Here is a 26,818-nt window from a genome sequence, read left to right on the forward strand (position 1 = left end):
GCTTACATATGCAAAAATTTTATATTTGTAATCAGGTTTTTAGTTTATTTATTTTCGCAAGAGATATAGAAGAAAGGGAGGAAAGGCTCAAGCATTCGTGAGAAATTTGGTGAATGAACAAGTCAGCAAGGGCCAAGTATGGGAGAGCCTTTGTCTGGGAGAGAAGGTTTAGATGTTATTCAAAACAACAATGCTATATCTTTTTATCTTAAGTTTTTATTTTTTGGTAATGTGAGGGAGCTCTAGTCTCCTAATTTACTGACATGAATTTCACTTATCCCTGTCTTAAGAAAACCGACAACCATCTCTGAGTCAATTTCCAACTCCACCCTCTCAGCTTTATACTCCCAAGCTATCAAAAAACCATAATAAACGCCCCATAATTCAGCCATCGACGCATTGCATATCCCTAGATTCACCGCAAACCCACAACACCAACGTCCTTCATAATCCCTTAACACACCTCTTGCCGTAGCTAATCCGGGATTTTTCGCGATGCTCCATCTGTATTCAGCTTCAACCATCCCTCCCGCGGCGGAGACCAAGCAATATTCCTCATCACCCGTGCGCCACCTTCACCAACCCTACCTAGTTTCAGATGCACAGTGTAAGCCACTTTAGCCAAATCCTTCAGGAACCTCACTCTATCCCGACATTTGCCATTCTCACCAAAAATGTTCCCGCACCTCCACTTCCAGCCCCACCATACATCAAACGCAAACGTTGTGGACCAAGGACACCCATTTATCATTTCACTATCACACAAATTGCCATATGCCCATTCCAACAATGATTGTGAAAAGAATTGAGGAGCCCGTTGCGCCGGCACCAAACGAGACCAAACCCCCGCCATCGCTGGACAATCGCGTAACACATGTAGAATAGTTTCTGATATGCTCAAATTTAACCCTGAGCTACTCTCTCAAATTAAGAGATCAATTGTAGGACTTAGGGATCGTATCCACAAGGACTCTAGATCACACAATAGATTTAATAATCTTTTAATTATGCTAAACCAAAATATTAATTTAAAAGCAATGCAAAAACAGAAAATAAAATAGTTGTATATTCAAAAGGATTAAACGCTAGGTCTAGATAAATTCTCAGGAAATCATGGAAAATCATATCAATTAATTAAGCAAGCAAGATTCAATAATTAAGCACCGTTCTTGAACTCTAAACACAATTGTAAAATAAATCAGTTCTCACTGCAAATATTATCTAAGTTTTAAAACCCGAAAATCCAAATCTCTTTGCAAAATTCAAGTTAAAAACCAGCAATAAAATCAAGTTTAGATAAGTTCACAAAATTACTAAATCAAATATCTTTGCAAAAAGTAATTTTGCTCACCAAAGGTTGTTGTCAGGAAAATCAATTATATTCTCATATCAATCAATAATCCTAAGATCTAAATCCAGATGACTAATCAAAGATCTAGCATTAAGAACAACCTATGGTGAAGAACAAGAAAGATAATGAATCCAAACAATTAATCAATCTAACAATCCATGAAATCCCTAATGAGAAACCCTAAACCTAACAAGCAGATCTACTCAGACATAATTGTAAGAACACAAATTATGAATAAAATAGATAGCATTAAAAGATTAAAGGAAGAAGAAAAGGAGTTCTGAATCTTTTCTGAATGAGTCTTAATTCTTCTCTCCTAAAGCTCTCTAAAAATCTCTCACGGTTTTCTCTCAAAAAGTTGCAGGAAAAATAAAGCTTAGGTCTAAACAATGACCATAAAAATCCTATATATATATTCCTAAAATACGGCCAGGGACTAATGATGCAAATATGGAAACTTTGGGGCAACTTTGTAAATCTTCAAAACTTGTGGGAAAACTTTCGATTCTTCTGTTGGATGATGCATCGATCGACACCAATGTTGCATCGATCGATGCTTATGTCTGAACTCGTCTCCCAACTTCACAGCTTCAGCCTCAATGTTTGATTAAGCTTCAAATCTTCCTATTTAGCTCCATTATGCTCCCATCCATGCTAAATCCTATAAAGACTCAAAAGACTCTAAAAATACCAAAAATACTCTATAAATAAGACTTATATCATGGCTAAAAACACCTAAAAACCATGATATATCAACTCCCCCAGACTTAGCCTTTGCTTGCCCTCAAGCAAAACATAAACTTAATCTGTGAAAGAGGTTTGAAAACGCAGGAACTCATTTTCTTTTTAAAGTAATGCCATGATCATCCAAACCATAATCCATATGCTTAGCAGATAAATCCAAATCGAATCACCATGTACTTCTCCGTTGACTTTCATAGCATCTCAAATTCAAACCAAATTCCACTACTTTCTCCATTAAACCTTCATCGGTGGGTCTCATCAATTTGATAAATGTCAAGAACCTTCTAGACTCATTCCCGTACAATACCATAACAAGCAAGATATAATTTTTACCACATGTGGTACTCTTTCTCTCCCCCAGACTTATTCTATTTTTATATTCCTTAGAGCTTTGCTTTGTTGTTCCTTTTTTTTTACTATCTTTTTTCTCAAAGTTGTAGGCGAATAATGGGGTCATCGGTAATTTACCTACCCCTCGCTTCCAAGCTTTGTGTGGTCATTTGACTCAAGAGTAGAATAATGAGGTCACATGTAATTTACCTACCCCTCTAAACTGATCAAAATCATTTCATCTTTTATTCTCTTTTTTTTTAACAAAGCTCTCAGGAAAAATATTTCAAACTTTAATAAGGGAGAGGAGTACCATTTTCTTTTCTGAAATCTTACTTGTCAGGTATGAACAAGGAGTTAAGCTCTATGAACATCAATCTCCTTGATGAGGTAAAAAGAAAAGCGCAGAAATTACCTCAGACTTTTATGGATTCTGTTGGAAATTTGGATGTCTCTGGTTCACTGGTCAGCCATTGGATTTTTCATTAGTCGGATTTGTGGATTCAATCTGCAGCATTAATCAACCAAAGCAGTGCACTAAAAAGAAAAATCATAGTTCCCAACAAAATTTTGACTCAATAAAACCATTTTTTTTTCAAAAACAAAAACGTAGTTAGTAACTGCCTCCCCCAGACTTCAACAACATTGTCCACAGTGTTATCAATCAAGAGATTGGCGAATAAAACAAATAAAAATAAAAACAAATCAAAAGAAAAAGGAAAAAGAAAAACCTACCAGTAGGTTGCCTCCCACTAAGCGCTTGTTTTCAGTCATTAGTTTGACTGTTTCGGATCTCAGGCATCCGGTGGTTCGGAACATGGCAATGAATGCTTCCGAGAGATTGTCTTCTTCATCCAAGGTGGTGTGTAGGCATTAGTTGCATGATATCTGCCAAGGATGTGAGGAACAGGACCAGGGCGGGCTTTAGGTATGTGTGGCTTTCTTTTATGTCCTGCAAAATCATCAACAGAAGAAACAAGCGCTCTACGATAATCTTGTGGCTTGGTTAACTGCAAAACAGTTTTTGTACCTTTGGAAGTCTTATTGATGATAGGAGAAGTTTTGGGAGAAGGAGATGCGTACCTTGGCCTTACCTGTGGGTTCTTGACTTTGGAATGGAGAGATTTCAGCTGCACAACTGGTCTAGGACTTGCAGCTAAGGAATCAACTCGAGTATCTTTGGTTTTAGACAAGTCTGGGTCGACTCGTGAAGGTGTGTCGATCAATGCAACAGCTGCATCGATCGATGATGTGTCTGCAACTCATGTCTCTTCAACGATTCTGCAACTTTCCACAGCAATCCGTGTTTCCATTACAAAAATGTCATCTACCATTGACTTTTCATGGATCAGAACCTCATCATGGTCTCTAGTACTAATTAAATGATCTCCACTCCAATCCTCAAGCTTAACAGCTTGCTTACTCACTTTCTCAACAGGCTCCAACTCTTTGACATACCCAGCAACAGTAATGTCTCCATGAAGCTCTATGATCAGATCATCATCAGAAACTATCTCCACTAAAAAGGTTTGACCATCAATAGTTGGAGCTCTTCTCAGCTTGTCTATCTCAAAGTTCATAACCAAATCATCTACATTCAAGTCTATGTGTCCCTTCTTAATATCAATGATGGCACCAGCTGTAGCCAAAAAAGATCGGCCTAGGATGAGAGGATCATTAGGCTCTTGGTCATATTTCAGCACCACAAAGTCAGTGGAAATCATGCAATATCCAATCTTGATTGGAATATCTTCTAAGACACCTTCAGGAATCCTTATAGACCAATCAGCTAAGATAAGGGAGATCTTAGTTGGCTGGAAATCTGTCATCCGAAGTCTCACCGCAACAGAATAGGGCATCAAGTTAATACTAGAACCGAGATCACAGAGTAAATGAGCAAACCGTTCTGCAGAGATAGAGCAATTAAGTACGAAACTTCCAGGATCTGGTAACTTCTCAGCAGTCCTGCACTGAATTATTGCACTCACTTCCTTAGAAACAACCACTTGCTGCTTCTTTTCTTTCTTTCTCTGTGGAGGCTGCTTCAACAGAATTGAGCTGACATCCTTGGTAAGCAGTGCTCCTTCCTCAGGACTCAAACCATTGGTGACTATTCTCTTGACATACCGCTTAATCCCAGGAGAAAACTTCACAGCATCAACCAAAGGCATCTCTATCATCACCTTGTCCATCATAGCCTTGCATCTAGCTTCTTCAATCTCCTGTTTGGACCTCCTAGGCTTAGGAAAAGGAACTTTATGCTTATAGGCTTGCTCTGAATCGATTGGTGGAGCTGGAATTGAAACCGGAGCTGTTCGTGGGGTGCGTCGATTAATACTAATGGAGCATCGATCGATGCTCTAGTCCTGGAGTGAGTTTGCCTCGATGGATGGTGACTGCATCGAACAATGCACTGTGATGGCGTCGATCGATGCTTGCTCCACTAACATATCTTCATCTCCTTCCTTCACCAAAATCGCATTACAAGCATGGTTGGGGTTCTCAGTTCTTCTAGAAAGAAGCTCCTCTTGTCTTTTAACAGACCCAACAGTCTAAATCACTTGATTCTCCAGCTTTTTGACATGAGTGTTCAATGCATCGAATTTCCCAGTCAGCTCAGTGTATACATAATCAATCTTTCCATTGAAGTCCACTGTCAACTTCTGTTGACCTTCAAAAATCTGTCCAATCATTGATTCCATCTTGCTCTCTGAATTGGGTGGAGGGAGGGGTTAGTAAGAAGAAGATCCATAGGTCCTTGTGAAGTTGCTGTTTGGATTTCCTGTGAAAGAATTCTTCTGACCAAATCTTTGATTTTGATACCCAGCTCCATATACATAGTTGACACCTTCTTCGATAATCTCTGGCTTTGGCTCAAAAGTCTCAACATCTTCAGCAAAATGGACAGCCTTCTTTCCCATAAGAAGATTATGCACTGTATCCAACTTAGCATTCACCGCAGCAAACTGATTTGAACCATTGCCTTCATGTGCTCTTCTCCGCTCTAAGTCTGCATTCTTGGTATTGTTGCTTGATGCTAGCCTTTCAATCAACTGATCAGCTTCATCTGGATACCTTGTCTTGAAATTCCCATCACTAGCAGCATCCAAAGCCATCTGATACCTCCAGTCAATCCCGCTGAAAAATATGCTAATCAACTGCACCTCTGAGAACCCATGATGCAGACAGTCTCTCTGATATGCTTTGAACATTACCCATGCAGCTTTGTAAGATTCAACAGGTCCTTGTCTAAAGGTGGAGAGCTTAATCCTCAGCTCATCAGACATCGCATCATCATAAAAGTAGTTCAAAAATGCCACCTTGATGTCATTCCAGGTCTTCAGAGATCCTGGTTTGAGTTGTCGTAGCCAATGAGAAGCTTCCCCAGCAAGAGAGTAGGGGAAGATCTTGCAGTAGAGATAGTCCTCGGTGACTCTATTAGCCTTGATGCTTGTGACTATATCCTCAAAGTGTTCAATGTGGTCTAGAGGCTTCTCATGCGGCAAGTTCTGGAATGGCCTTTGTCCAACAAGAGAAAAGTAGGCAGGTTTCAGCTCAAAATCATTCCTTGGGAATAGAGGAGGGACAATTGCGGAACGGTTCTCATAGAATAAGTCTGGTCTATTGAAGTCCGCAAGAGTCTTGACAAGCTCTCCATTGTTATCCCGTCTAGCCTGATTGTGACCTTCCACGGCTCTAGCATTGTGTCGATCGACACCAATGTTGTGTCGATCGATGTCATCATTGCGTCGGTCGACGCAACGTGCATTCTCATCGACAACGACGAGTTCTTTCTGAATGACCCGTCCTTCAGCTAGCATCAAGTTTTTGGCCTTGCTCGTTCCACATATTACCCTCTTGATCCTCAAAACTACAGCCTCATCAGGTCTCAATATGATTGTATTGGCCATCTTCGCTGACTTGGCTGCCTTTGTGTTATCACGCTCTATCTGTCCTAACTCTTGGTTTGTAAGCTTCACAACTGGACTAGTATGATTTTTCCTGGTGTTAGGCTTAGGCATGTACCTGAAACACACAAGAGAAAAGAAACAAAAGCGTGTGAGTAAAATAGAAAAATAAAAATCTAGACAAAATCATAGACTTTAATCTAATGGTGAATCAAAAGAGTCTCCGGCAACGGTGCCAAAATTTGATATGCTCAAATTTAACCTTGAGCTACTCTCTCAAATTAAGAGATCAATTGTAGGACTTAGGGATCGTATCCACAAGGACTCTAGATCACACATTAGATTTAATAATCTTTTAATTATACTAAACCAAAATATTAATTTAAAAGCAATGCAAAAATAGAAAATAAAAGAGTTGTAAATTCAGAAGGATTAAACGCTAGGCATAGGGAAATTCTCAGGAAATCATGGAAAATCAGATCAATTAATTAAGCAAGCAGGATTCAATAATTAAGTACCGTTCTTGAACTCTAAACACAATTGTAAAATAAATCAGTTTTCAATGCAAATATTATGTAAGTTTTAAAACCCGAAAATCCAAATCTATTTGCAAAATTCAAGTTAAAAACCAGCAATAAAATCAAGTTTAGATAAGTTCACAAAATTATTAAATCAAATCTCTTTGCAAAAAGTAATTTTGCTCACCAAAGGTTTTTTTCAGGAAAATCAATTATATTCTCATATCAATCAATAATCCTAAGATCTAAATCCAGATGACTAATCAAAGATCTAGCATTAAGAACAACCTATGGTGAAAAACAAAAAAGATAATGAATCCAAACAATTAATCAATCTAACAATCCATGAAATCCCTAATGAGAAACCTAAACCTAACAAGCAGATTTACTCAGACATAATTGTAATAACACAAATCATGAATAAAATAGATAGCATTAAGAGATTAAAGGAAGAAGAAAAGGAGTTATGAATCTTCTGTGAAGGAATCTTAATTCTTCTCTCCTAAAGCTCTTTAAAAATCTCTCAGGGTTTTCTCTCAAAAAGTTGCAGGAAAAATAAAGCTTAGGTCTAAACAATGACCATAAAAATCCTATATATATTCCTAAAATACGTCCAGGGACTAATGATGTAAATATGGAAACTTTGGGGCAGTTTTGTAAATCTTCAAAACTTGTGGGAAAACTTTCGATTCTTCTGTTGGATGATGCATCGATCGACACCAATGCTCGATGCTTATGTCTGAACTCGTCTCCCAACTTCACAGCTTCAGCCTCAATGCTTGATTAAGCTTCAAATATTCCTATTTAGCTCCATTATGCTCCCATCCATGCTAAATCCTATAAAGACTCAAAAGACTCTAAAAATACCAAAAATACTCAGTAAATAAGATTTATATCATGGCTAAAAACACCTAAAAACCATGATATATCAGTTTCATCACCTCCCCTTACATACCTGACAAACTCCGGTATCACTTAAATGTCTCCTTTGTCGCTCGACATTGGTCATGATAACATGATTAACTCCTAACCATAGAAACATTCATACACGTTCTGGTGTAATAACCCTCCAAACCTTGGCAAAGAACAAACCTCCAAACTGTCGTGGAGTTTCGTCTCGAGAGAGCATTGCGTACGCAGATTTAACCATGAATTTTCCATCCGGGTTCTCCTTCCAAGACAAATGATTCTTTGCCCCTGTCATAGTGTCCAACAACCACAGCTGCCAACATCAAGCGTATATTATCCGGTATCGCAACTCCAGAGTGTGTTAAATCCCAGCCTCCATCACTCCGCCAATAGTCTCGAGCCATAACCTCCGTTAACTCCAACGGTAAGTCTCTCATGATAACATCCGACAATGGTAATGGTAGCAACCATCGATCAGACCAAAATCGTATCTTTCTCCCATCCCCTGGCACCCAACTAATTCCTGGTATAACAACCTCCCACAACCCCAAACCCACACTCTGCCATGTCGAAGATGAGTCACTCTTAACCACCAACCAAGCCTTATCATGCGTATCCCCAACCTTACACTTATGTCTCAGCACTCGTGCCCACAAACTCTCTGTGTCCTGCAAAAGTCTCCAACCCACCTTAGCAAGAAGAGTCGTGTTCATATTTCTCGATAACCGAATCCCCATACCGCCTTACTGCCTTGGTCTACAAACTTTCTCCCAAGCCACTAAATGTTGGCGCTTCTTCTCCGGAGTACTACCCCACACAAAATTTCTGAAGGTCCTGTCCAAACTGTCAAGCGTCAACTTTGGCAATGCAATTGTACTCATCGAATGGACTGGAATAGAGGAGAGTGCAGCCTTCGTCAACGTCACCCTACGAGCCATACTTAATTTTCTACCCTTCCAACCCTCCAATCTTGAAGCTACCCTCTCCAAAACTGTCCCAAACGTGCTCTTATTTATCCGCTTATGAAGCATGGGCATCCCAAGATACTTCCCTAGGTGACATGTCACCTGAATACCACTTTCATCGCTAATGGACTTCATCAGACCGTGATCTACATTCCGAGAAAAGAAGATCTTTGACTTGTCCAGGCTAACCTTTTGTCCTGACGCAACACATAATCTTTCCAAAACTTTACGAATAACTCTTATTTGTGTCACTGAGGCTTCCACAAACAATATGAGATCATCTGCAAAAAAAATGTGTGACAACTTCGGACCTCCAACAGACAAACTAATTGGCTTCCATTCGTTAGCATCAATTGACCCCTCAATGTGATGACACAACCTCTCCATACATAAAACGAATAATTATGGAGCCAAAGGGTCACCCTGACTGAGACCCCTAGTTGGTGTAAACGATGCAGTACGCTCCCCATTCCATAAGACACTCATATCCGGACCAGTCACACAAGACATTATCCACCGCACCCACTTATCAGGAAGCCCAAAAACCTGTAAAGTATCTTCCAGAAAATCCCACCTGATGCCATCATATGCTTTTTCAAGATCCAACTTCAAAAGCATCCAACCCTTCTTCCCTTTCTTACGCCGCATCGAGTGCACAGTCTCTTGTACAACGACTATGTTATCAGTACTGAGACAACCTGGTATGAAGCTAGATTGAGCCGGACCAATCAGTTTAGATATCACTGCCTGCAACCTCATCACCATAGTTTTTGTGATTATCTTGAACAAAACATTGCAGAGACTAATCAACCTTGTTAAGTCTGCGCTATCCAACTATGTAAAGCCCGCATCCGGTAAGCTCTCCACTTCTAGATCAATATCATCCATAGAGTATAATCGTTTAGAAATCTCAATCGCTAACTTCTCCAGATCCTTAGCTTCCACAACCCACCTCCCTTCATTATCCTTTAAAGCTTTGATCGGATTTTGTCTCCTCTTATGATAGTAGACATGTGGAAGTACTTAGTGTTTCTATCACCCAACTCAACCCACTTCTCTCGTGATTTCTGAACCCCCTTAATTCTACTTGCTCTAGGACTAGTTCAAACTCACGCATAAGCGTTTCTTCCCGAGCGAGAAGGTCATTCGTCTGAGTGGAATCTAGCATGTCCTGACATTCCTGAAGTTTCTGAACCAACTCATTCTTCCTTGTCTGAATATCACCAAAGAAATCTCGGTTCCATCTTCTTAACATTCTCTGCATGATTTGCAGCACTTCTGAAGTCCGTAATTCTCCTCTCCAAGAGTTTTCAACCAGCTCCTTGAAGCTTGGGTGTGTTAACCAGGCGGCCTCAAACCTAACCGGTCGTCGTCGCGGATCTCCTCTATTCTCTGGACATAGCTGGACATATAGAGGTACATGAGCCGACGAAAGAAAGGGCAGGTGAGTCACCACGGCCTCCTGCCATCGCAATCGAGTCTGAGCACAATAAAACACGCGATCTAACCTCTTTGTAACATATGTCTGTTCCACTCTCCCACGTCTCCAAGTAAATTGTTTACCTTTAAAACCCATATCAATCAGCACCATTTCATTGATCCAATCTCCAAAAGCGATAGATTCTGGTGAGAGTTGGCCATTGCCACCCGTTCGTTCATCCAGTCGGACGATCGTATTAAAGTCCCCACCTATCATCATCGGCCCATCAATAGTCAGAATGACACTCCGTAAACTATCCCAGATCCCACTCCTCCGACTTACCAATGGAGCAGTGTAGACTACAATCAAGTGGAAAGTCTCCTCATCCTTAGCCACCTTAGCATAGATAGACTGCTCATCCGCCTTCTCAATCACCACATCCCCAATCTCCGACTTCCACAGCAACCATAAACCCCCACTCTGTCCTGTTGCATCTACTCTACATGACCTGTCGAACCCCAACCCTTGACAGATTCTCCTCGCTCTATCCCCTCTTGCGTGTCTCGAAAACAGCTAACACATCCATCTTGAATCGTTTCAAGATATACCGTATTGATCGTTGAAAATTTGGTTTATTTCCCCCCCCGGCAATTCCAAAGTAAACAATTCATCATTTGATCATATCGAAGTAGTCAAATCACCGGGGCGTACCCTCATTCCTCATACCTTGCCGTCGTTGTTCCCCCTTCCAATGGAACACAAAGCATACTCGTCTGTTCATCAGCCTGAGGACCTGACCTATCTGATCGCACCTGACCCTCAGTGCCCTCACCATTCCCGCTATACTCTTGCGCAATCAACTCCTCCGACTCCTCCGCCACAAATCGTCCTCCTGCTCGGCCAACCATTTCTGTCTCCACGCGCAACCTCTTACCAGACTCCGACAAAACAATCTCTCTGCTAATTGGGCCAAATACCAACCCCCTAGTATGCCTTTGTGCTTTCTGGCCTTTTAGCCTTTGCTCATGAGCCTTAGTGGGCTTACTATTCACAGCCCGTTTATCCACTAACCCTACTTGATTCCCTCCTTTCCCCTTCGCCACAAAGACAACAGAATTATCTGTTTTAGCGTGTACCACACTCCTTTCCTTAAGAGCCTGATCCTCTACATCCAAGTTTTCCTTATTCTCCCCCGACGTGATATTCACTCCTTGCATTTCAGACAAAACCATCTCCTTATCTAACTTTCCAAAACTATTGGAAAGCGTAATATTCTCCTTCCCGACATTAATTCCTGAGATATCCTGCAGATTTCTTCCCAAATCTTGACTTTTTTGTCGTGGTACACTCACCGTGATTCCCGTCGGTACGTCTACTTTCCTTCCCCGACTCCTTACCGACGTAAAACCATATGTCGCCTGCGGCGGCTCCCTAGTCATCTTCACCACATTCTGCGGAAATCCCGCCCCACTTGTTGACCTCGACCCGGTTACTACCACCGGCCCTCGATGAGGGCACGAATGGATCAAAAGTCCATACATCCCACACCCCAAACAAATCTGCATGAGTCCTTCATACATTACATAGTACCGTTCCCCGTTAACCATCACTGTACTCTTCAGTGGCTTGGATAAGTTAACTTCTACACAAACTCTTGCAAAACAGCCGCTTTCGAAGGTTTGCATAGTCTGATCCACGCGGACCGGCTTTCCCAACCCTTTCGCAATTCCCAACAAGATTGGCGTATGATATAAACTTTATATATAAAGCCTTATAGAATTCTTTGTAAAACTTTATAAAAACCTTTAAAATTTTATAAAAACTTGGATCGTGTCTCCGAATAGCATTTATCATCAAAAAACACCTTCTTAAAAAATTTATATTTTTGGAAAAAAATAGCATACTAAAAAAGGTATTTCTCCAAAATTCTAAAGAAAAAAAACTCAAATTACACGTTGCAAGTATTTAATTTTTCCGCGGATACAAACGAAGTAATCAATAAAATTGCCGATACAAAGATTCGACTCTTTTCCACGTGTCATAAACCCAATATGTTGAGGTTAATTAATCAGACAATATAGGTAGGATCGGACGAGGCATAATATGGTTGAGGAAGATCTGCATTGCTTCACCTACCGAGACAATTCATAGACCGTTTCATATTATTTTAATTTAGAGTACTCGAGTAGCCATTAATTATGTGGCCAAACCGGAGGCATAACAGACGATGACTCATCAGTTATGTGGCCAAACTGTTACGCATATTTTGACAAATCGAGCTTATAAAAAAAACATGACAACTCATAATCACACATTTTGCCTATAACAATCGGACAAAATTAAAATAATAAATATCTTATTATTTGTTGAAGTTTTGTTGGTTGATGTTACAAACTTACATCATATAAATTGAGCTCGTTGAATAAACATTAACAACACAGCTCAAAGACAATACTAACCAAATATGGCGATGATGATGATCAAGAATCATGTAAGATCTATTAGCTTACCTTCAAGATCTCATCCTAGCACAGCAGCGATAGAGGAATCGCTTGACAAGCTTCTTATCATCACCATGAACACTTCGACGATGACGTCATCCGATTCGGTTTACTCCGGTCTATCGGGGCTGGAGGATTTGTACGACTGCACGGAAGAGCTTCTTAAGATGGGTTCGACGCAAAGTGTGTTGTCGTGTAGTGATGGGAGGAAGAAGAAGAAGAAGGTGAAAGGAGAGTTTATGGAGGAGATACTTGATGGTTCGTTGAGGCTAATGGATATATGCAACGTCTCGAGGGATCTCATGGTTGAGACTCATGAGCGTGTTCTTGGTCTTCAATCTTGTGTTAGGAGAAGGAAAGATGTTGATGTCTCCGGATATGTCGTGTTTAGGAAGAACATGAGGAAAGAAGTGAAGAAGCTTCTTGGATCTTTAAAGAACATTAGTGTAGGGTTAGTGATGAGCGATCATGATTGTGATCAAGAAGGTGATATTCACTTCTTGGCCGTGATTCATGCAATGAGACGTGTCGTTTTGATGACAATTTCGGTCTTGAAGTCGTTCTTGGAGTTCTTGTCCGGACGACAAAACGGGAACGACATAAGGAGCAAGTTGGCTTTAGTCCTCATGAACAAGAAGTTTCATGATCACGATAAGATGGTCAGAAACGAGTTGGAGAATGTAGATTCAGCGATTTGTGGAGATTCTATCTCCCATGATGATCTTCATATGAAGCTTGAGGAAGTTCAGGTATGTATTGGAAGGTTCGAGAAGAGTCTAGAAGGATTGTTTCGAGGGTTGATTAGAACACGAGCCTCCCTTCTCAACATAATCTCTCAATAGATGTATATGTAATATTGTAATCTTCGTGGGCATTCGATTTTAGAGAATTTGCCGGAGGGATACATTATACAAACATAAAAATTTGTAAAAGAATAGATTAATTTATTATACATATACAGTACGTGCATGTCGCTAGTGGCTCGTTGGTAGCATTCAAGCATGGGTCAGTGCTTGTGACTACGAGCTCGAGCGATCGAGCACATAGCCCAAACCAAAACAAAAAGAAAGAAAAAAAAATACATATACAGTACAGGTATATTTTGATATATAGGAAAAAAACAATTTGAATCACTCATCAGTATGACAAACAGCCCACAGGTTCTTAAATCTATTAAAAGTTCGCACACTAAAACGAACCAAAGTCATTTATAAATTAATAAATGGGTCACGTATATAAATTCACTAGGTAACAACTCGGCTTGAATAAAATTATTATGTATAACATTATTTGTGGGATCTAATTTTTTTTTGTTTTATTCAAACTTACGTTCATTTTGTGTTAGAATATATTTTAACCGTGAAAATTAAAATTCATATCTTTATGTTTTACATTGTTATTTACATAAATGAAAATCTCATTATTATTTACAGAAATGAAAATCTCATTATACAGAAATGAAAATTAATAAAATTTATAAATATTTAACAATATATAACATCCTCAATTAACAACAAAGATGCAATACAAAAATAAAAATTAGGTTGATGTAACAATATATTATACTTTTTTATAATACAACGAACTGAATCCATTTTTTTAGATTAATCATTTTCCTGTTTTATTAAAATATTTTTCACACCAATTTATATTACATATTGTTGAATATTAATATTGAAACACTAAGATATAACATATTGAACAAAATATATAAGAGTTGGGTTTTGACGGTGTTTGGATATATAAAATACACCAATTTATATTTTTTTCCCCCCAAATGGGCAACTACAAAGAAAATTCTCATCCCAAAGCAACTAATTTTGATTTTCTCTTGTGAAAAGTAAGAAAACAAAGAAGATTAAATGGTTGAATAGTCTAAGTTACTTGAGGAACTCTTTGATTAATCGCTGTCCGATTTTTTTCCGTTGTTGGAACTCATAAACATTTTCATAACATGTACACATCTAGATGTTCCTCTGTTTCCGGCATAAACAACTATACTTTTTTGAGCTTTCCTGTATTCCACTTCAATTCTCTTGTAGTCGTTCTCTCTATCGTCTACCTAGAAGAAAAATAGCTCATGGATTCGAAATAGTGATTCTTATCACACTCCCAAGAGGAGATCATCATGGTGATCATGTACTGGAGTGGAGAAATGTTGAGCATAGTCCAAGACCTAGGAGCTCAATTCTCCAACATTATAGTTCATAGATGTCTTACTTTCACCTTGGATCTACTTTCAACTTACTTTGACGAGGATGAGAAAGAAGATACTAACCAAATGTCTCATCGTATTCCCCATGTTCCACCCCCAACTAAACAAAAAAAAAAAGTAAATCGAAGGTGCAAAAGGCTCTACTCAGTATAATTGAAGACTAGTAGCAAAACAACGTTTAATTAAACCACATCATATCAGACAATACCACTAGTATAAAGAGTTAAAGACGTGGAATCTACGAAACTTAAACCCTAGACTTGAACCCTCGCTCTCACCACCGCGAACACCAACTTTCCGATGAAATCCACTTGGCTACTCCGGTTAAGTCAGCCTCTTCTTCACCTGTTATAAACCGATCTGGGTCGAATTTATCCGGTTTAGACCAGATCTTCGGGTCCTCACTTATACCCGGAAGATAAAACTCAACGAGCTCCTACGGGAATATCGTAAACGGAGAGATTCGTCGGCTCCGTGACGCCGTGAGTTAACGTGAAATACGCCGGAGGATGTCTCCGGAGAAGCTCCTTAACAAAATTAGCTCGTAAAAAAACCAATTTATCCAAATCTTTCTCCTCGACGTTACGATCATCTCCCACCGTTGATTTAATCTCATCGTACAGCCGAGATTGAATCTCAGGATTCGAAATCAGCTCCGCGACTCGGAACAGAGCGTCGTTTCGCGTCCTTCGACTCTGAGATCGAATAAAGTATCAAGATACGCAAAAGACGACGCCGTTTCATCGGAACCGGGATTTTAAAATCGCCCATCTCCGCTTCTCGATGAATCCGACGACGAATTCCACCAATTTCCGGCGAAGTTCGAGAGCAAGAACAAGAAGCAACTTCTGCAACTGTTTGATATATGATATTATTTGGATCAACAAGTATATTATATATATATATATATATGCTGTATAGTTTATCTATTTTTTTGCTAGTTGTGAGAAAGCTTTTGGTGTAACGTATCGAAAATGTGCAAAAGCTCTATTTGCCTCTGCCATTCTATGAGCCGAAGGCACCCCTCTCTTTCATATAGGGTATCGAGCCCTCGGCGCTTGAGAGGACCCCGGGGAGCTCTTCTGTGATAGGCTCCGAGTTCCTGACTCTACTAGGCAACTAAGACATTTAATGAGGGAATATGTGTGTATCTTTGATTTCTATAAATATATATTGTATGTTCTTGTTTATAAATTTTTTGTTTGTTTATGTTATAAGATAACATATTAGGGCATCTCCAACAATGCCTTCATTTTAAAGGGAGTTCATCTTCAAAATGAAGGTTTGAAGGTGACTTACTCCAATGGTACACCCTCAAATTTATTTCTAAAAAATTTTCTATTTACATTATAGTCCACAATCTTACCAATAATTTGTTATAATCACAAAACTTCCATAGATAAATATAAAATACACAATGAAAAAATATATCAAACAATGTTAATAAAATACAATACCTTCTATGATAAAACAACATATAATATATATATATATCAAAAATATAAAATAAAATTACATGTAAAATATAAAGTTATTCAATATAATTATTTCCATATATATATTCAAATAATAAAATTTATATAGATATATTTCAAATAATAGAATGTATATAGATATAAATCAACCAATTGAATTTATATAGATAGATTTCAAACAATTAAACTTATTAGACCTATTTGTAAGATAGAAAATTTATAAAGACTGAAATGAAATATACATAAAATTGTAAGGGGTTGAATAGTGCACCCTCAAATTCACTATTCAAAACCTTAAAAATTAAGGGTTTAAGAGTCTGTTGCACTTATAAAGTATGGCGATATTTCTTAATATTATTATCAAGTTATTCTAAAAATACAGTCTCCACTCATTTGGTATAATTATTAAGTTGATTGGTTACCGTTTAAAACAAATACGGAGAGTAATTGCAAAAGATACATAACCCAATAAGCTCACATACTTCTGGCTTCTTATTAAGTTACGTTACAGAGGAGATGAATGTTTTCCCGCCTCTGCTCATTTCTCTTCTTCCCGCGGCTAACTCATACTTGTACGATTTGGGCTTGTGATACTTTCATCAGTTGGGCTTTTGCTTTCATGACCCGATGAAACTATTTCCTCTTTGTCCTCTGTTTTACATTCATTGTGTAACTCTATCTATATGTTCAAAATATATTGCTCCTTTTGCAAAGCAGGAGGGATTACAGCAATACATGGAACTCTCTAGCTCAAGTGATTATTATTATTATTCACTGACAATAATATAGCGAACACCTTACGAATTAGAGTTTTGGAATAAGTGAGATAATAGAAAACGGTTTTTTTTAGAGTTTGGGATAGAGAAAGGAAGGAATTGTGAATGGTGGTGGTGTTGTCAAAGTCCAAACACGAAGAAAGCGCAGTGATGAGTTCCATGCAGCTTAGATGTTTTCCCGCCTCTGCTCATTTCTCTTCTTCCCGCGGCTGACTCATACTTGTACGATTTGGGCTTGTGATACTTTCATCAGTTGGGCTTTTTTGCTTTCATGACCCCCGATGAAACTATTTCCTCTTTGTCCTCTGTTTTACATTCATTGTGTAACTCTCTATATGTTCAAACATACATGGAACTCTATATAATGTATTGCTGTAATCCCTTTTGCAAATGGAACTCTCTAGCTCAAGTGATTATTATTTATTCACTGACAATATTATAGCGAACACCTTACAAATTAGAGTTTTGGATAGAGAAAGGAAGGAAATGTGAATGGTGGTGGTGTTGCCAAAGTCCAAACACGAGTGATGAGTTTCTTCACATCTTCTGTGGTATGTGCTGCACTCAGTGTCACCCTTAGCCTGAAGTTGAATTCCACAACAACATATCATGAGTTTCACCTGAGAATGATTCAACGAAAACTGATTTTAAAAGTTTCTTCTTTACCCTGCAAGAAGAATTGGCTGGCACTGTGGGCGGTCTTATTGCCATTACATGGAAGCATGCTTGTAATAGATACACCTGCAACAATGAGAAAAATCAATCAGCTATACAAGTTTGTTTTTGTGTGTGTGTGTGTGTGTGTGTGAGAGAGAGAGAGAGAGAGAGAGAGAGAGAGTAAGAAAATGTGTGTGGGAAATTAGTAACATGGGAAATCTAAATGTATTCAGAAAGCCATTAACTCAGTCACTTTCCAATTTTGGTAGACCCAAAAACAATGAATACAAATACTAGTGTTGTATTGTTAGCTAATCGGAGTTTAACATCATATTATATATATATTATGCCTTCAAAATATACAAAAATCTCAACTGTTACTCATGAGTAGTAGTAAATAAGGAATTCTACAGACTAGTAAGAAAGTTGATAAAACGTACTCCAACCAAAATATACAAAAAAAAAAGATGGTTTAATCATGAATTAGTAAAGTCAAACCCGGACCCTTCTTCCTTTGAGAGAGTTGAGAATAGATGTTTAACTTGTTGTATCTTCTTGGAGGGAGTTTTCAGATTGGAGCAGGGGAGGTTAGTTCATTGAAATAATCAGAAAAGCATAGATTATCCTCATCCAAATCTATGTGATCAGTCACTAATCCTCCATCTCCAACTGTTTCAGAATTCGTAGTCACCATCGAGACATCATCCATCTCAAAGCTCTTCATATAATTCGTCTCAAAATCAAAGATATGATCAAGATCCAGCTCTTGAATGAATTCATCAAAGTTTTCAGATAAAACATTGTTGTTTATGCAGTTGTTGTCAGAAATCTGTAGCATCAGATCTTCATCTAAATTGGACAAGTGGATATTATCATCATACAAATCAGTGTGAACTTCATCTACAACAGCATTAGAATCAGAGAAGGAGTTTTGATGATTTGGTGTCACCATCGAGATGTTTTCCAACTGTGAATTCACTGATGAACTCGTCGACTCAAAATTAAAGATTTGATCAATGTCCAACAACTCTTGATCCGTCGGCTCAAAATGAATGATTTGATCAATGTCCAACAACTCCTGATTGCATCCATCCACGTTTCCAAGTAAAGCATAGTTGTTCTCGTTGTCGCAACAAGATTCAGGATTATTAAGAGTATGGTTTTGATGAGTTCCGTCTAGTAAACCCTTCTTCTCCACGTCCTCACAATCTAGTCGATTCTGCAAGGCATTGAAACGCGAATCCTTGAGATCTTGCAACATCTTCGACATTGAGTTAATCGCGTCTCTCAGTTCCTCCGGATCCTCTGATTTTGCAAGCCTCTCATCCTCCCACCAGAACCCTAGCCCTAACCCTAGATCTTCCCGAGGACGCTGATTAGCGAGGAAAGCGGCGACAACGTTATCCACAGATGAATGACCAAAGCTGTAGAAAGAAGCGTTGGAATTGGAAGAAACGGGAGTTGCCAAGATCGCAATTTCTGCATCGGCGAGAAGGCAAATCTCAGCCGCTTTGCTATAGAGACCCTTTGTGCGTTTGGAGAATGCCACTGCTCTTGAATCTTTCTTCCCTATCATCTCTATCGGAATCTTTCGCTTCACGCCACCCATTATGATATTTTCACGATTTCACAAACAGAAGAGAGAAGTAGAAAACACTGAGAGATTTTTGTGTTTGGTCTATCGCGAAAGATATGGCAACATTCTATTCCTAATCGTTGTATATATAGATATAGATTATAGTCGGTCGGTGTTGTGTTATTTCCTTTTTTCTGTAAATTCGCTAAACAGTCATTAAACGAACTAAGTATGATTGTTTTCCATTTTGTTTGAAACTAATTACTCTTAATCACCTGAGACGAACCAAGGCTGGTTCAGTAACCAGTTAACCCAACTTTATCTGGTTTAGTGCTTTTTATTTTATACTAACCTGAATTTGAACACAACAAATTATTCAAACCAACTAAACCAAAAAAGTAAACCGAAATTGTAAGGCTTTACTCAGTATAATTGAAGAGAGACCTTAAAGTTGCCATCCGACTATTCTCCCTTAAGTAAAAATACAGAGAGACCTTAAACTCTCTTCAACCTGCAATTGGTTTGCAGCTAAAAGGTAAAAACCATTTGCATTGTCGATTGTCTCCTTGATGAGAACGTCCTTGGATGATAATGTCAATGCTGATCGCGTTCCTTTCTCAGTGACACAGCGACGTTGGGAATGTTGTGACGTATGAGTTCTGCGTCACCTATTGATTAAGGTGTTCAAGCTTAGACTATGGTAGTAAGTACCAATCATCTGAATAAAAAACTTACCCTTTTAAGCTTTCATTTTACGGTATAGACAAAGCGTATATGCAACAACTTTTTATCGTAAAATACAACTTGAAATATCATCACGAAGCATTGAGATGTTTCAGCACTGCTTCAGAAGAATGACGAGCAAAATGCTTCTGCCTTAGCTTCACATAAGGATATCCAAGGAACGACAAGAAATGAGCTGGCTTAGAGAAGGACGTTATCTCATACCAAACTTGACCATTACCGTCAAGCTCTATTGAAAACCGTTCTTCTCCAGCCAGTAAATGCCCCTGAAGAGTGCCGCTCCCGTAACCGAAATGCGCAGGGCCTTTTCTTGATTTCCGGCTTTCGTCGACATAAACCACTTGCAAAGGAAGCATCACCCATGGAAGTACTTCTTTCACACAGATGCAAAACTTGTTACTGGTTTCAACTGGAGTTGCAGGATCAACAAATGTCCAACCCATACCAAAATGCCTGCAAATGTTATCAGTTCGAAATCAATGAGAACAGAACCAATTTGGTGTTCCATTAAATTTGAAATGAGCAAAAAAGAAACTTATGTACTTCCAAGTCTGGAGAGCTTTTTTCCCTTTCTCATAACTCTCTTTACCAGAACCGACTAGAACACGAGCATGATTGATCAAGAATCCATCTTTATTAATCTCTGAGTCTTCCTTAAGTTTAGCTATAGATTTAGACGAAGCTCCTCTGTACTTGTTGTCATAATTGAAGGTTCCTGTTCTGGATTTTAGAAAGCAAAAACCATACATAATATACTCAGAGAGAGCTTTTTCTAGTGCAAGATTTTGTTTTTTTTTTTGTTTTCTTTCTAATTTACGAATTTGATTCTTACTTGTTGAGAACTTGTTGCTGCTGCTCTGAAGATGGACGACCCCAACTTAAGAACACCATCTCCTCTTCCACAACCACTGGACAACAACTGAGAAATTCAAAAAAAGCATCGATAAGTATGCGAATCAATTAATAAAAATCGAAACTTTGAGCTATTCTAAATTCGAATTTGGGAGGTGTATAGAGAAGAACCTGCAAGCTTCACAATTCAGAGGCGTTTAATCCCACCAATTTTATTTGGTTAGTGGAGCTCCAGAGATTTATCATCCTAATCCTTCTCAGTTCTCACTCATGTGTTCCGGGTTTGCATTATGTCGTTTATTTGCATTGAGAACGGCACGGTGTTCGCTACTAAATGTCTAAAACGACGGATAAGCCATTGTCACAAACCTCAAGTGTGTATATAGCAGTGGGCATTGTTTGTTCCTAAGGTGGAAAAGTAAAATACTGTAACCGGTTGGGTTATTTATGTATTCCCTTTGTCTCCATTTTACTAGAATGTACATCACATGTCTTCATTTTTATGATCCAAAACACTAATGGGAAAATGACTTATAGTCAAAAGAATACGCAACTCTATTAAACTTGCTTTCTTTATGAAAAGAAAAAGAAAAAAAGAAGTGACAAAAGAAAAGGGTTTCTAATTTCTTCTATGTGGAAAGGAATCAGGGAGCAACTAAAAAAGAAGAAAACACTCTCTAAGGTCAAAAACTAGATCCTCCCCAATGAAAAAAAAAAAAAAAAAAACTGTACAAAGGCCAACAAAATAGTGCCTTCAATCGTGAAACTGATTTTTTTTTTTGTATCAGAACTAGTAACGGGGCTTTCTAAAGGGAGTAGTCAGGAAAGACATGCACTGGTTGTCCTTGCTAGGGTCTTCATCTCCAACCTGCTTTGTTTCCACCACATCCACACATCCTGCTCTGAGAATCTCTCCTTGTATGGGTATGGTTTTTCCTCTGGGATCACACTACGGCGTTTACCTCATTCATTATCTGTTGCAGCATTTCTATGATTTCCTCGAAGAGTGGTCTCTGTTCTGGGTCTTGGTGCCAACATCTCTCTAGAAGTCCCTTCACTTTTGGGTGTGTTTTCTTTGGAATTTTTGGTCGAAGCCCCTGAAAAGCACATTCAGTTTTAGCCTTTGGATCTGGAGGAAAACAAAAACTAGATTGACTCAAATGTTCTTCTATTAGAAGTGTATACCTTTTGGACAACGCCAACAGCTGCTTGTAGCGGAGTCAAGAAAGCATACGGGATCTGTTTCCATTTAGAAATGCATGATTCATCAGTGACTCTAATTAGCATGAAAGATTCAGACAACAAAATAAAACTGTAGTCAGATAGATTCTTACGTCACCAGTCAAAAGTTCCCATAGCACTATCGCATAGCTGAACACATCTGCCTTATGGTTGTAAGGTTTGTGCTCAATGACCTGGGTTTCGCAAGTTTATTGTCAAAGTAAAAGAGCCAGATCAAACAGAGGACTCCAAAATCTTATTTTTCCACAAATACGTAAAAAAGGCTGATCAATGTATTTGAGGTTCGAAACTCATACATACCTCTGGAGCCATCCACCGGTAAGTCCCTGTTTCAGCTGTCATGACCCCTGATTCAATCTGCACTCTGGCAACTCCGAAATCAGCAACCTTGACAAGCTGCTCAAAATTATCCCAAGGTTAGAATCCTAGAGTCTGGTGATTCTAGTAGACATAAAAGAGGTTCACAGAGGTAAAGGATAAAGAATTCTTTGCAGAATTTCAATGCTTTGAAGACTACAATATGAATAGCCAGAGAACAAGTCTTACTCCATGTTCATCCATAAGAAGATTCGCAGTCTTAAGGTCCCTGTGAATAATGTTGTTTTGATGCAAATAGCTCATTCCTTTTGCCACATCAAGTGCAACTTTAAGCAAAGTCTGAAGTTTAAAAGCGCATTTCTGTTTGTGAAGAAAATCATATATGCTCCCTCGAGCCATAAACTCTGACAGAAACATAAATCCAGTCAACTAAAATACATATTGTGGTTATAACTCAAACCAGTCAACTCAAATACTAAGAACTTACCAGTCACTATACAGAGAGTTGGAGATCTTGTGCATGCACCCAAAAATTGAACGACGTTTTTGTGTCTAACTTTCCTATAGACAGTAAAAGCGTCAGTAAGAAATGACAATGAAGCATGCATGTTGGTTACTTAATACATCAAAAGTGATTTAACGTCAGACAAGGAATTAAAAAAATTCAAGCCTTCTCCTGAATATAAATGTCAGATAAGGGTATTGTTAATGCTAAGCATGTTTCTGTATATAAAAATATGAACTGTATTTGAAGTAGAATTCATGTAAACTACTATTGGAATTTCTACTTGATGCTGAGAACTAATTGCACTGACCTCATTATAAAAACTTCTTGAGAAAATTCTCTAAGCATCTCAGTGTTTACACGCTCAGGCTTGAGAAATTTGATAGCTACTTCCTGACTGCAATATATGCCTCTATGCCTGCATAGCCATCAAAAACAAATTACTCACTTCTGAATAAAAAAATTCCAGTTCTCAAAACGAGCTTAAGAAACAATAATACTCACAGATCCCCATATGAACCAGATGCCACTTTCTTTTCAATTTTGAGCTGTGTCACGTCAATTTCCCACTCATCAGTTCCATCCGTCGGTATTTCAATGCAGGCGGGTATAAGCTCATTGCTTGATTTGTCATGCTCAAAGAACGCAATAGATTTATATTTTGAACCAGGTTGATCCTGTAAAAAAGACAAGGGAAAATATTGGGAAAGGACAACTGTCAAATGTTTGAGGTAAACGAGCAAAAGACTATGTCCAAATTCATATTGAGAATCAGTGAGAGAATATATGAGGCATCGCATGAAGATCATTAACGTTTAAAAAGTTAAGATATCAAAAATACCTTAAGCTTCAGTATCTCTTTGCTCAATGCATCCTTTAGACCATCTGTTTCCTATAATTCCAAAGTGCATAAGTTTCTCAAAATAACAGAGACAGTAAGGTGGTATTCACGATCAGATTAAGTCATTCACTGTAACAAGTAGCGTGATACTTCAAAAAGCTAAAACCACCATACCTCCTGAGACCAACCATCTACTACAAAGACATCTAGAGAGAAACCATCCACAGTGGAAAAAGCATGAGCTTCTTGTATATTCAGTCCAAGCTCACCAAGTAGGGAAGTTAGCTGAAACAGAAAGCATTTTGCTCACTCAAATAATCCCAGATATGGAAGAACTAAGCATCCATTCTCCAAGTATCTTCTATGGCAAAGTTTATGCAGAAAACAGCGCTATTAGACTAAGAATCACCAACCTGGCTAAGGAGTTTGGGCTTATCAATGGTTGAAAATGTGATCTCGTGCATCGGTCTGCGTGATAGACAACAAAGGATAACATCAGCGCAGATACTATTGTAATCAAACATGAGACAAGATAGGAAAACAGATACAAAAAAAACATAACGAACAACATAACAAGAAATCTCACCGAGTAGACAATGTTACATTTACAGCACTATCGACATCTTCAACAATTTTATTTCCCTGAGTAATAGCCTCAAAATTTGGAGAAGAACCAAAAGTCGGAGGAGCAAGAGCCCTTTTCACAGAAAGAAAGGGCAAGACAAATTACAATGTTGAAAAGGCTCTAACTTTAAAATCGATCTCAATTTGATAGAACACAATACCCTTGCCCACTTGGTTGGTGAGAGCTTTGGGCATCTTCCTCCACAGCAGGGTCAGAGTCAGGAGAAGTTCTTGGAGGAACCTTTAAGAAAGAGGGCCCAGCGAAACAAATTAACACAACAAAAGCAAATATTAAAGCTTTCAACATCATAACTCAAAGCTTCTATTACCTGTACACTACGAACTTCAAACACAGGCCTAGTTGCAGGATCTTCCGCCAATTTAAGCAATCTCTGATGTGTGAGAACATCTTCCGCTCTCTCAACTTTAACATCAAGAGCATATCTGAAACAACATGCAACAACAATGCCAAATGCACAACACTTAGAAACTAAACAACACACCAAGAAGCTTCATTCAATTGATCAAGACACGTGTTGAGAAACGCAAAAGATTATCAATTTTTGTAAACAAACAACATATGACTGAGAGAGAGAGAGAGGGAGAGAGAGAGAGAGAGAGAGAGAGAGAGAGAGAGAGAGAGAGAGATCAGTCACTGTCGATGAACATATACAAAACTTGGAAACAAGAAAACACAAAATCGAGTAGAAAAGGAACGAAATTTCCAAGATTCTACAACTCTAGGCTCGAGAGTAAACAAAAACCTTATCTTTAAACTCCAATTTGAATCAAACCCCAAATAAAGAAAGAAGAGAAACAAAAAAAAACCATAAATGAATGTAGAAGAGTATTACCGAGCAGGAAGACGATTGAAATGGAGCCAGAGCTGATCCTCGAAATCAGGAAGAGTTGCTTCTTCGTAATTAGATTCTTGAAGTCGCTGTAAAACCTCGCCGTAGACATCGAGTTTCATCCGGTAATGTCTAGGGTTTTCTTGAGACGCCGAAGCAACGACGGCTCTGCTACCGCAACTCTCCGACTCATCTTTGATCGTCATCGTAACCACCAAAAACCCACGGCGGCGGATCGGAGAAGAGAGGAAAGAAAGAAAAAAAAAACGAAACTTTCTGAAAAATCCCTAAAAGAAGAATGATCTTCAGAGAGAGAATGATCCAAGAAGATTCTCAAACAGCAAATGATGAATGAGAGATCTTGAAGGATTCTTATAAAACGCTGAAAAAACAAAAAAAAAAAAATAACCCAAAAAAAAAAAAAAGGATTAAAGAGAAACTGAGAGAGAGAGAGAGAGAGAGAGAGACAGAGAGAGACAGAGAGAGAGAGAGAGAGAGAGAGATTTTTTGGGCACAGAGTGAGGAGAGGACGTTACTGTGTGTGGTGTTACACGTAGGGACTAGCCACGTCATCATTTGTGTGATTCTGTTTTTTTTTTTTTTAATAATTAATTTTAACTTATTACTTTATCTAATATTTAAATTTGATATTGGTAGAGTTATGATTATTAACTGTAGTGCTGTGATTTTATTAGTTTTTAATTTTATTGGTAGGTTTACTTTTTATAATCAAACTATAAAAGCTGTATAATATAAAAAAAATTCGATTTTTTGTATTGTCCTTGTATTATTTATCGCTTTTTGTATTGTTAAAATTTATATAGTTTTGTGTTATCAAACAAAATAAAATATAATTTAAGTCATTTTTATATAATGTTAACATTTTAGGAAAAGAAAGAAAGATAAGAGTTAATTTGTTTTAATGATTTTTTTAAGGTAGTTGAGATTAAAATTATTTATTTTTTACTATTTATATTTACGGTTTAAAATGTCAACTATAGTACTCAACACAATGACCATACTTGCATTACTTTTGTCGAATAGTATCAATCATCCCCCCAGCTACTTGGAGATCATAAATATGAATTGATCTCTTGAAACAGTTGTTAAATCTATTTCAATAGTGTCGTTGTTGAATACTTAAAAGCCCCCAAAAACGTGTAATTCTCATCCGTTAGGTTAGGTCAAACATATTCATTTGGAAACGATTATTATTTTATTGGTGTGACACAATCTTTGACTCAAACCAATGGTGTTAAATTGCTAATGGGAGTCTAAAATATTTTAGGTAACTTTTTAAAAAATCATATTACTAATTGAGCAAAATCAACTATTAGGTACTATGGAAAAATAACAAGGTTTTTTTTTTTATCAGTAATTTTACGAGTTTACTGTTTTATTTATTTAGTATTGTTTATAGTTTATTTTTGTTACTAGATTTTTACCTATTGTTAATTATAGATAAGCTACATATATATATTCTATAAATTTTAACA

At 38.1% G+C, this 26,818-nt stretch overlaps 4 protein-coding genes and 2 pseudogenes across 6 annotated transcripts; 1 reads left to right on the forward strand and 5 right to left on the reverse strand.

The window, feature by feature from the left end:
* Positions 1 to 9,559: 9,559 nt before the first annotated feature.
* On the reverse strand, positions 9,560 to 11,752 carry LOC147920909 (uncharacterized). Its single transcript, XM_087501284.1, has 3 exons — positions 10,872 to 11,752; positions 9,813 to 10,653; positions 9,560 to 9,721 (listed from the first exon to the last, which is right to left on the reverse strand). Exons 1-3 carry the CDS (start codon positions 11,750 to 11,752, stop codon positions 9,560 to 9,562), a joined length of 1,884 nt encoding a protein of 627 aa, XP_087357410.1.
* Positions 11,753 to 12,557: 805 nt separating this feature from the next.
* LOC147920910 (uncharacterized) lies at positions 12,558 to 13,598 on the forward strand. The gene has a single exon (XM_087503261.1). It carries the CDS (start codon positions 12,610 to 12,612, stop codon positions 13,486 to 13,488), a length of 879 nt encoding a protein of 292 aa, XP_087359387.1. The 5' UTR covers positions 12,558 to 12,609; the 3' UTR covers positions 13,489 to 13,598.
* Positions 13,599 to 14,546: 948 nt separating this feature from the next.
* LOC147920911 (cytochrome P450 77A4-like) lies at positions 14,547 to 15,865 on the reverse strand (annotated as a pseudogene).
* A 2,266-nt stretch (positions 15,866 to 18,131) lies between these two features.
* Positions 18,132 to 19,504, reverse strand: LOC104768156 (agamous-like MADS-box protein AGL97 pseudogene; annotated as a pseudogene). Its single transcript, XR_015590594.1, has one exon. The product of XR_015590594.1 is annotated as an agamous-like MADS-box protein AGL97 pseudogene (transcript).
* A 560-nt stretch (positions 19,505 to 20,064) lies between these two features.
* On the reverse strand, positions 20,065 to 21,348 carry LOC104767071 (UPF0548 protein At2g17695). Its single transcript, XM_010491093.2, has 4 exons — positions 21,113 to 21,348; positions 20,922 to 21,008; positions 20,633 to 20,809; positions 20,065 to 20,542 (listed from the first exon to the last, which is right to left on the reverse strand). The coding sequence occupies exons 2-4, from the start codon at positions 20,978 to 20,980 to the stop codon at positions 20,161 to 20,163; spliced, it is 618 nt and encodes a 205-aa protein (XP_010489395.1). The 5' UTR covers positions 20,981 to 21,008; positions 21,113 to 21,348; the 3' UTR covers positions 20,065 to 20,160.
* A 127-nt stretch (positions 21,349 to 21,475) lies between these two features.
* On the reverse strand, positions 21,476 to 25,868 carry LOC109124412 (serine/threonine-protein kinase STY8). 2 transcript variants are annotated; one of them, XM_087500670.1, is made up of 16 exons: positions 25,326 to 25,868; positions 24,801 to 24,915; positions 24,633 to 24,712; positions 24,434 to 24,544; positions 24,261 to 24,315; positions 24,022 to 24,132; positions 23,848 to 23,898; positions 23,511 to 23,683; positions 23,317 to 23,424; positions 22,989 to 23,062; positions 22,730 to 22,905; positions 22,484 to 22,579; positions 22,276 to 22,356; positions 22,127 to 22,180; positions 21,890 to 22,038; positions 21,600 to 21,843 (listed from the first exon to the last, which is right to left on the reverse strand). In XM_087500670.1, the coding sequence occupies exons 1-16, from the start codon at positions 25,526 to 25,528 to the stop codon at positions 21,732 to 21,734; spliced, it is 1,749 nt and encodes a 582-aa protein (XP_087356796.1). In that variant the 5' UTR covers positions 25,529 to 25,868; the 3' UTR covers positions 21,600 to 21,731. The 2 variants fall into 2 exon arrangements, with proteins under 2 accessions (XP_010489396.1, XP_087356796.1); XM_010491094.2 differs by having other exon boundaries at positions 21,476 to 22,038.
* Positions 25,869 to 26,818: the final 950 nt, after the last annotated feature.

This window comes from Camelina sativa, chromosome 19 (assembly GCF_030686135.1).
Source record: "Camelina sativa cultivar CO46 ecotype springtype chromosome 19, ASM3068613v1".
NCBI lineage: Eukaryota > Viridiplantae > Streptophyta > Magnoliopsida > Brassicales > Brassicaceae > Camelina > Camelina sativa.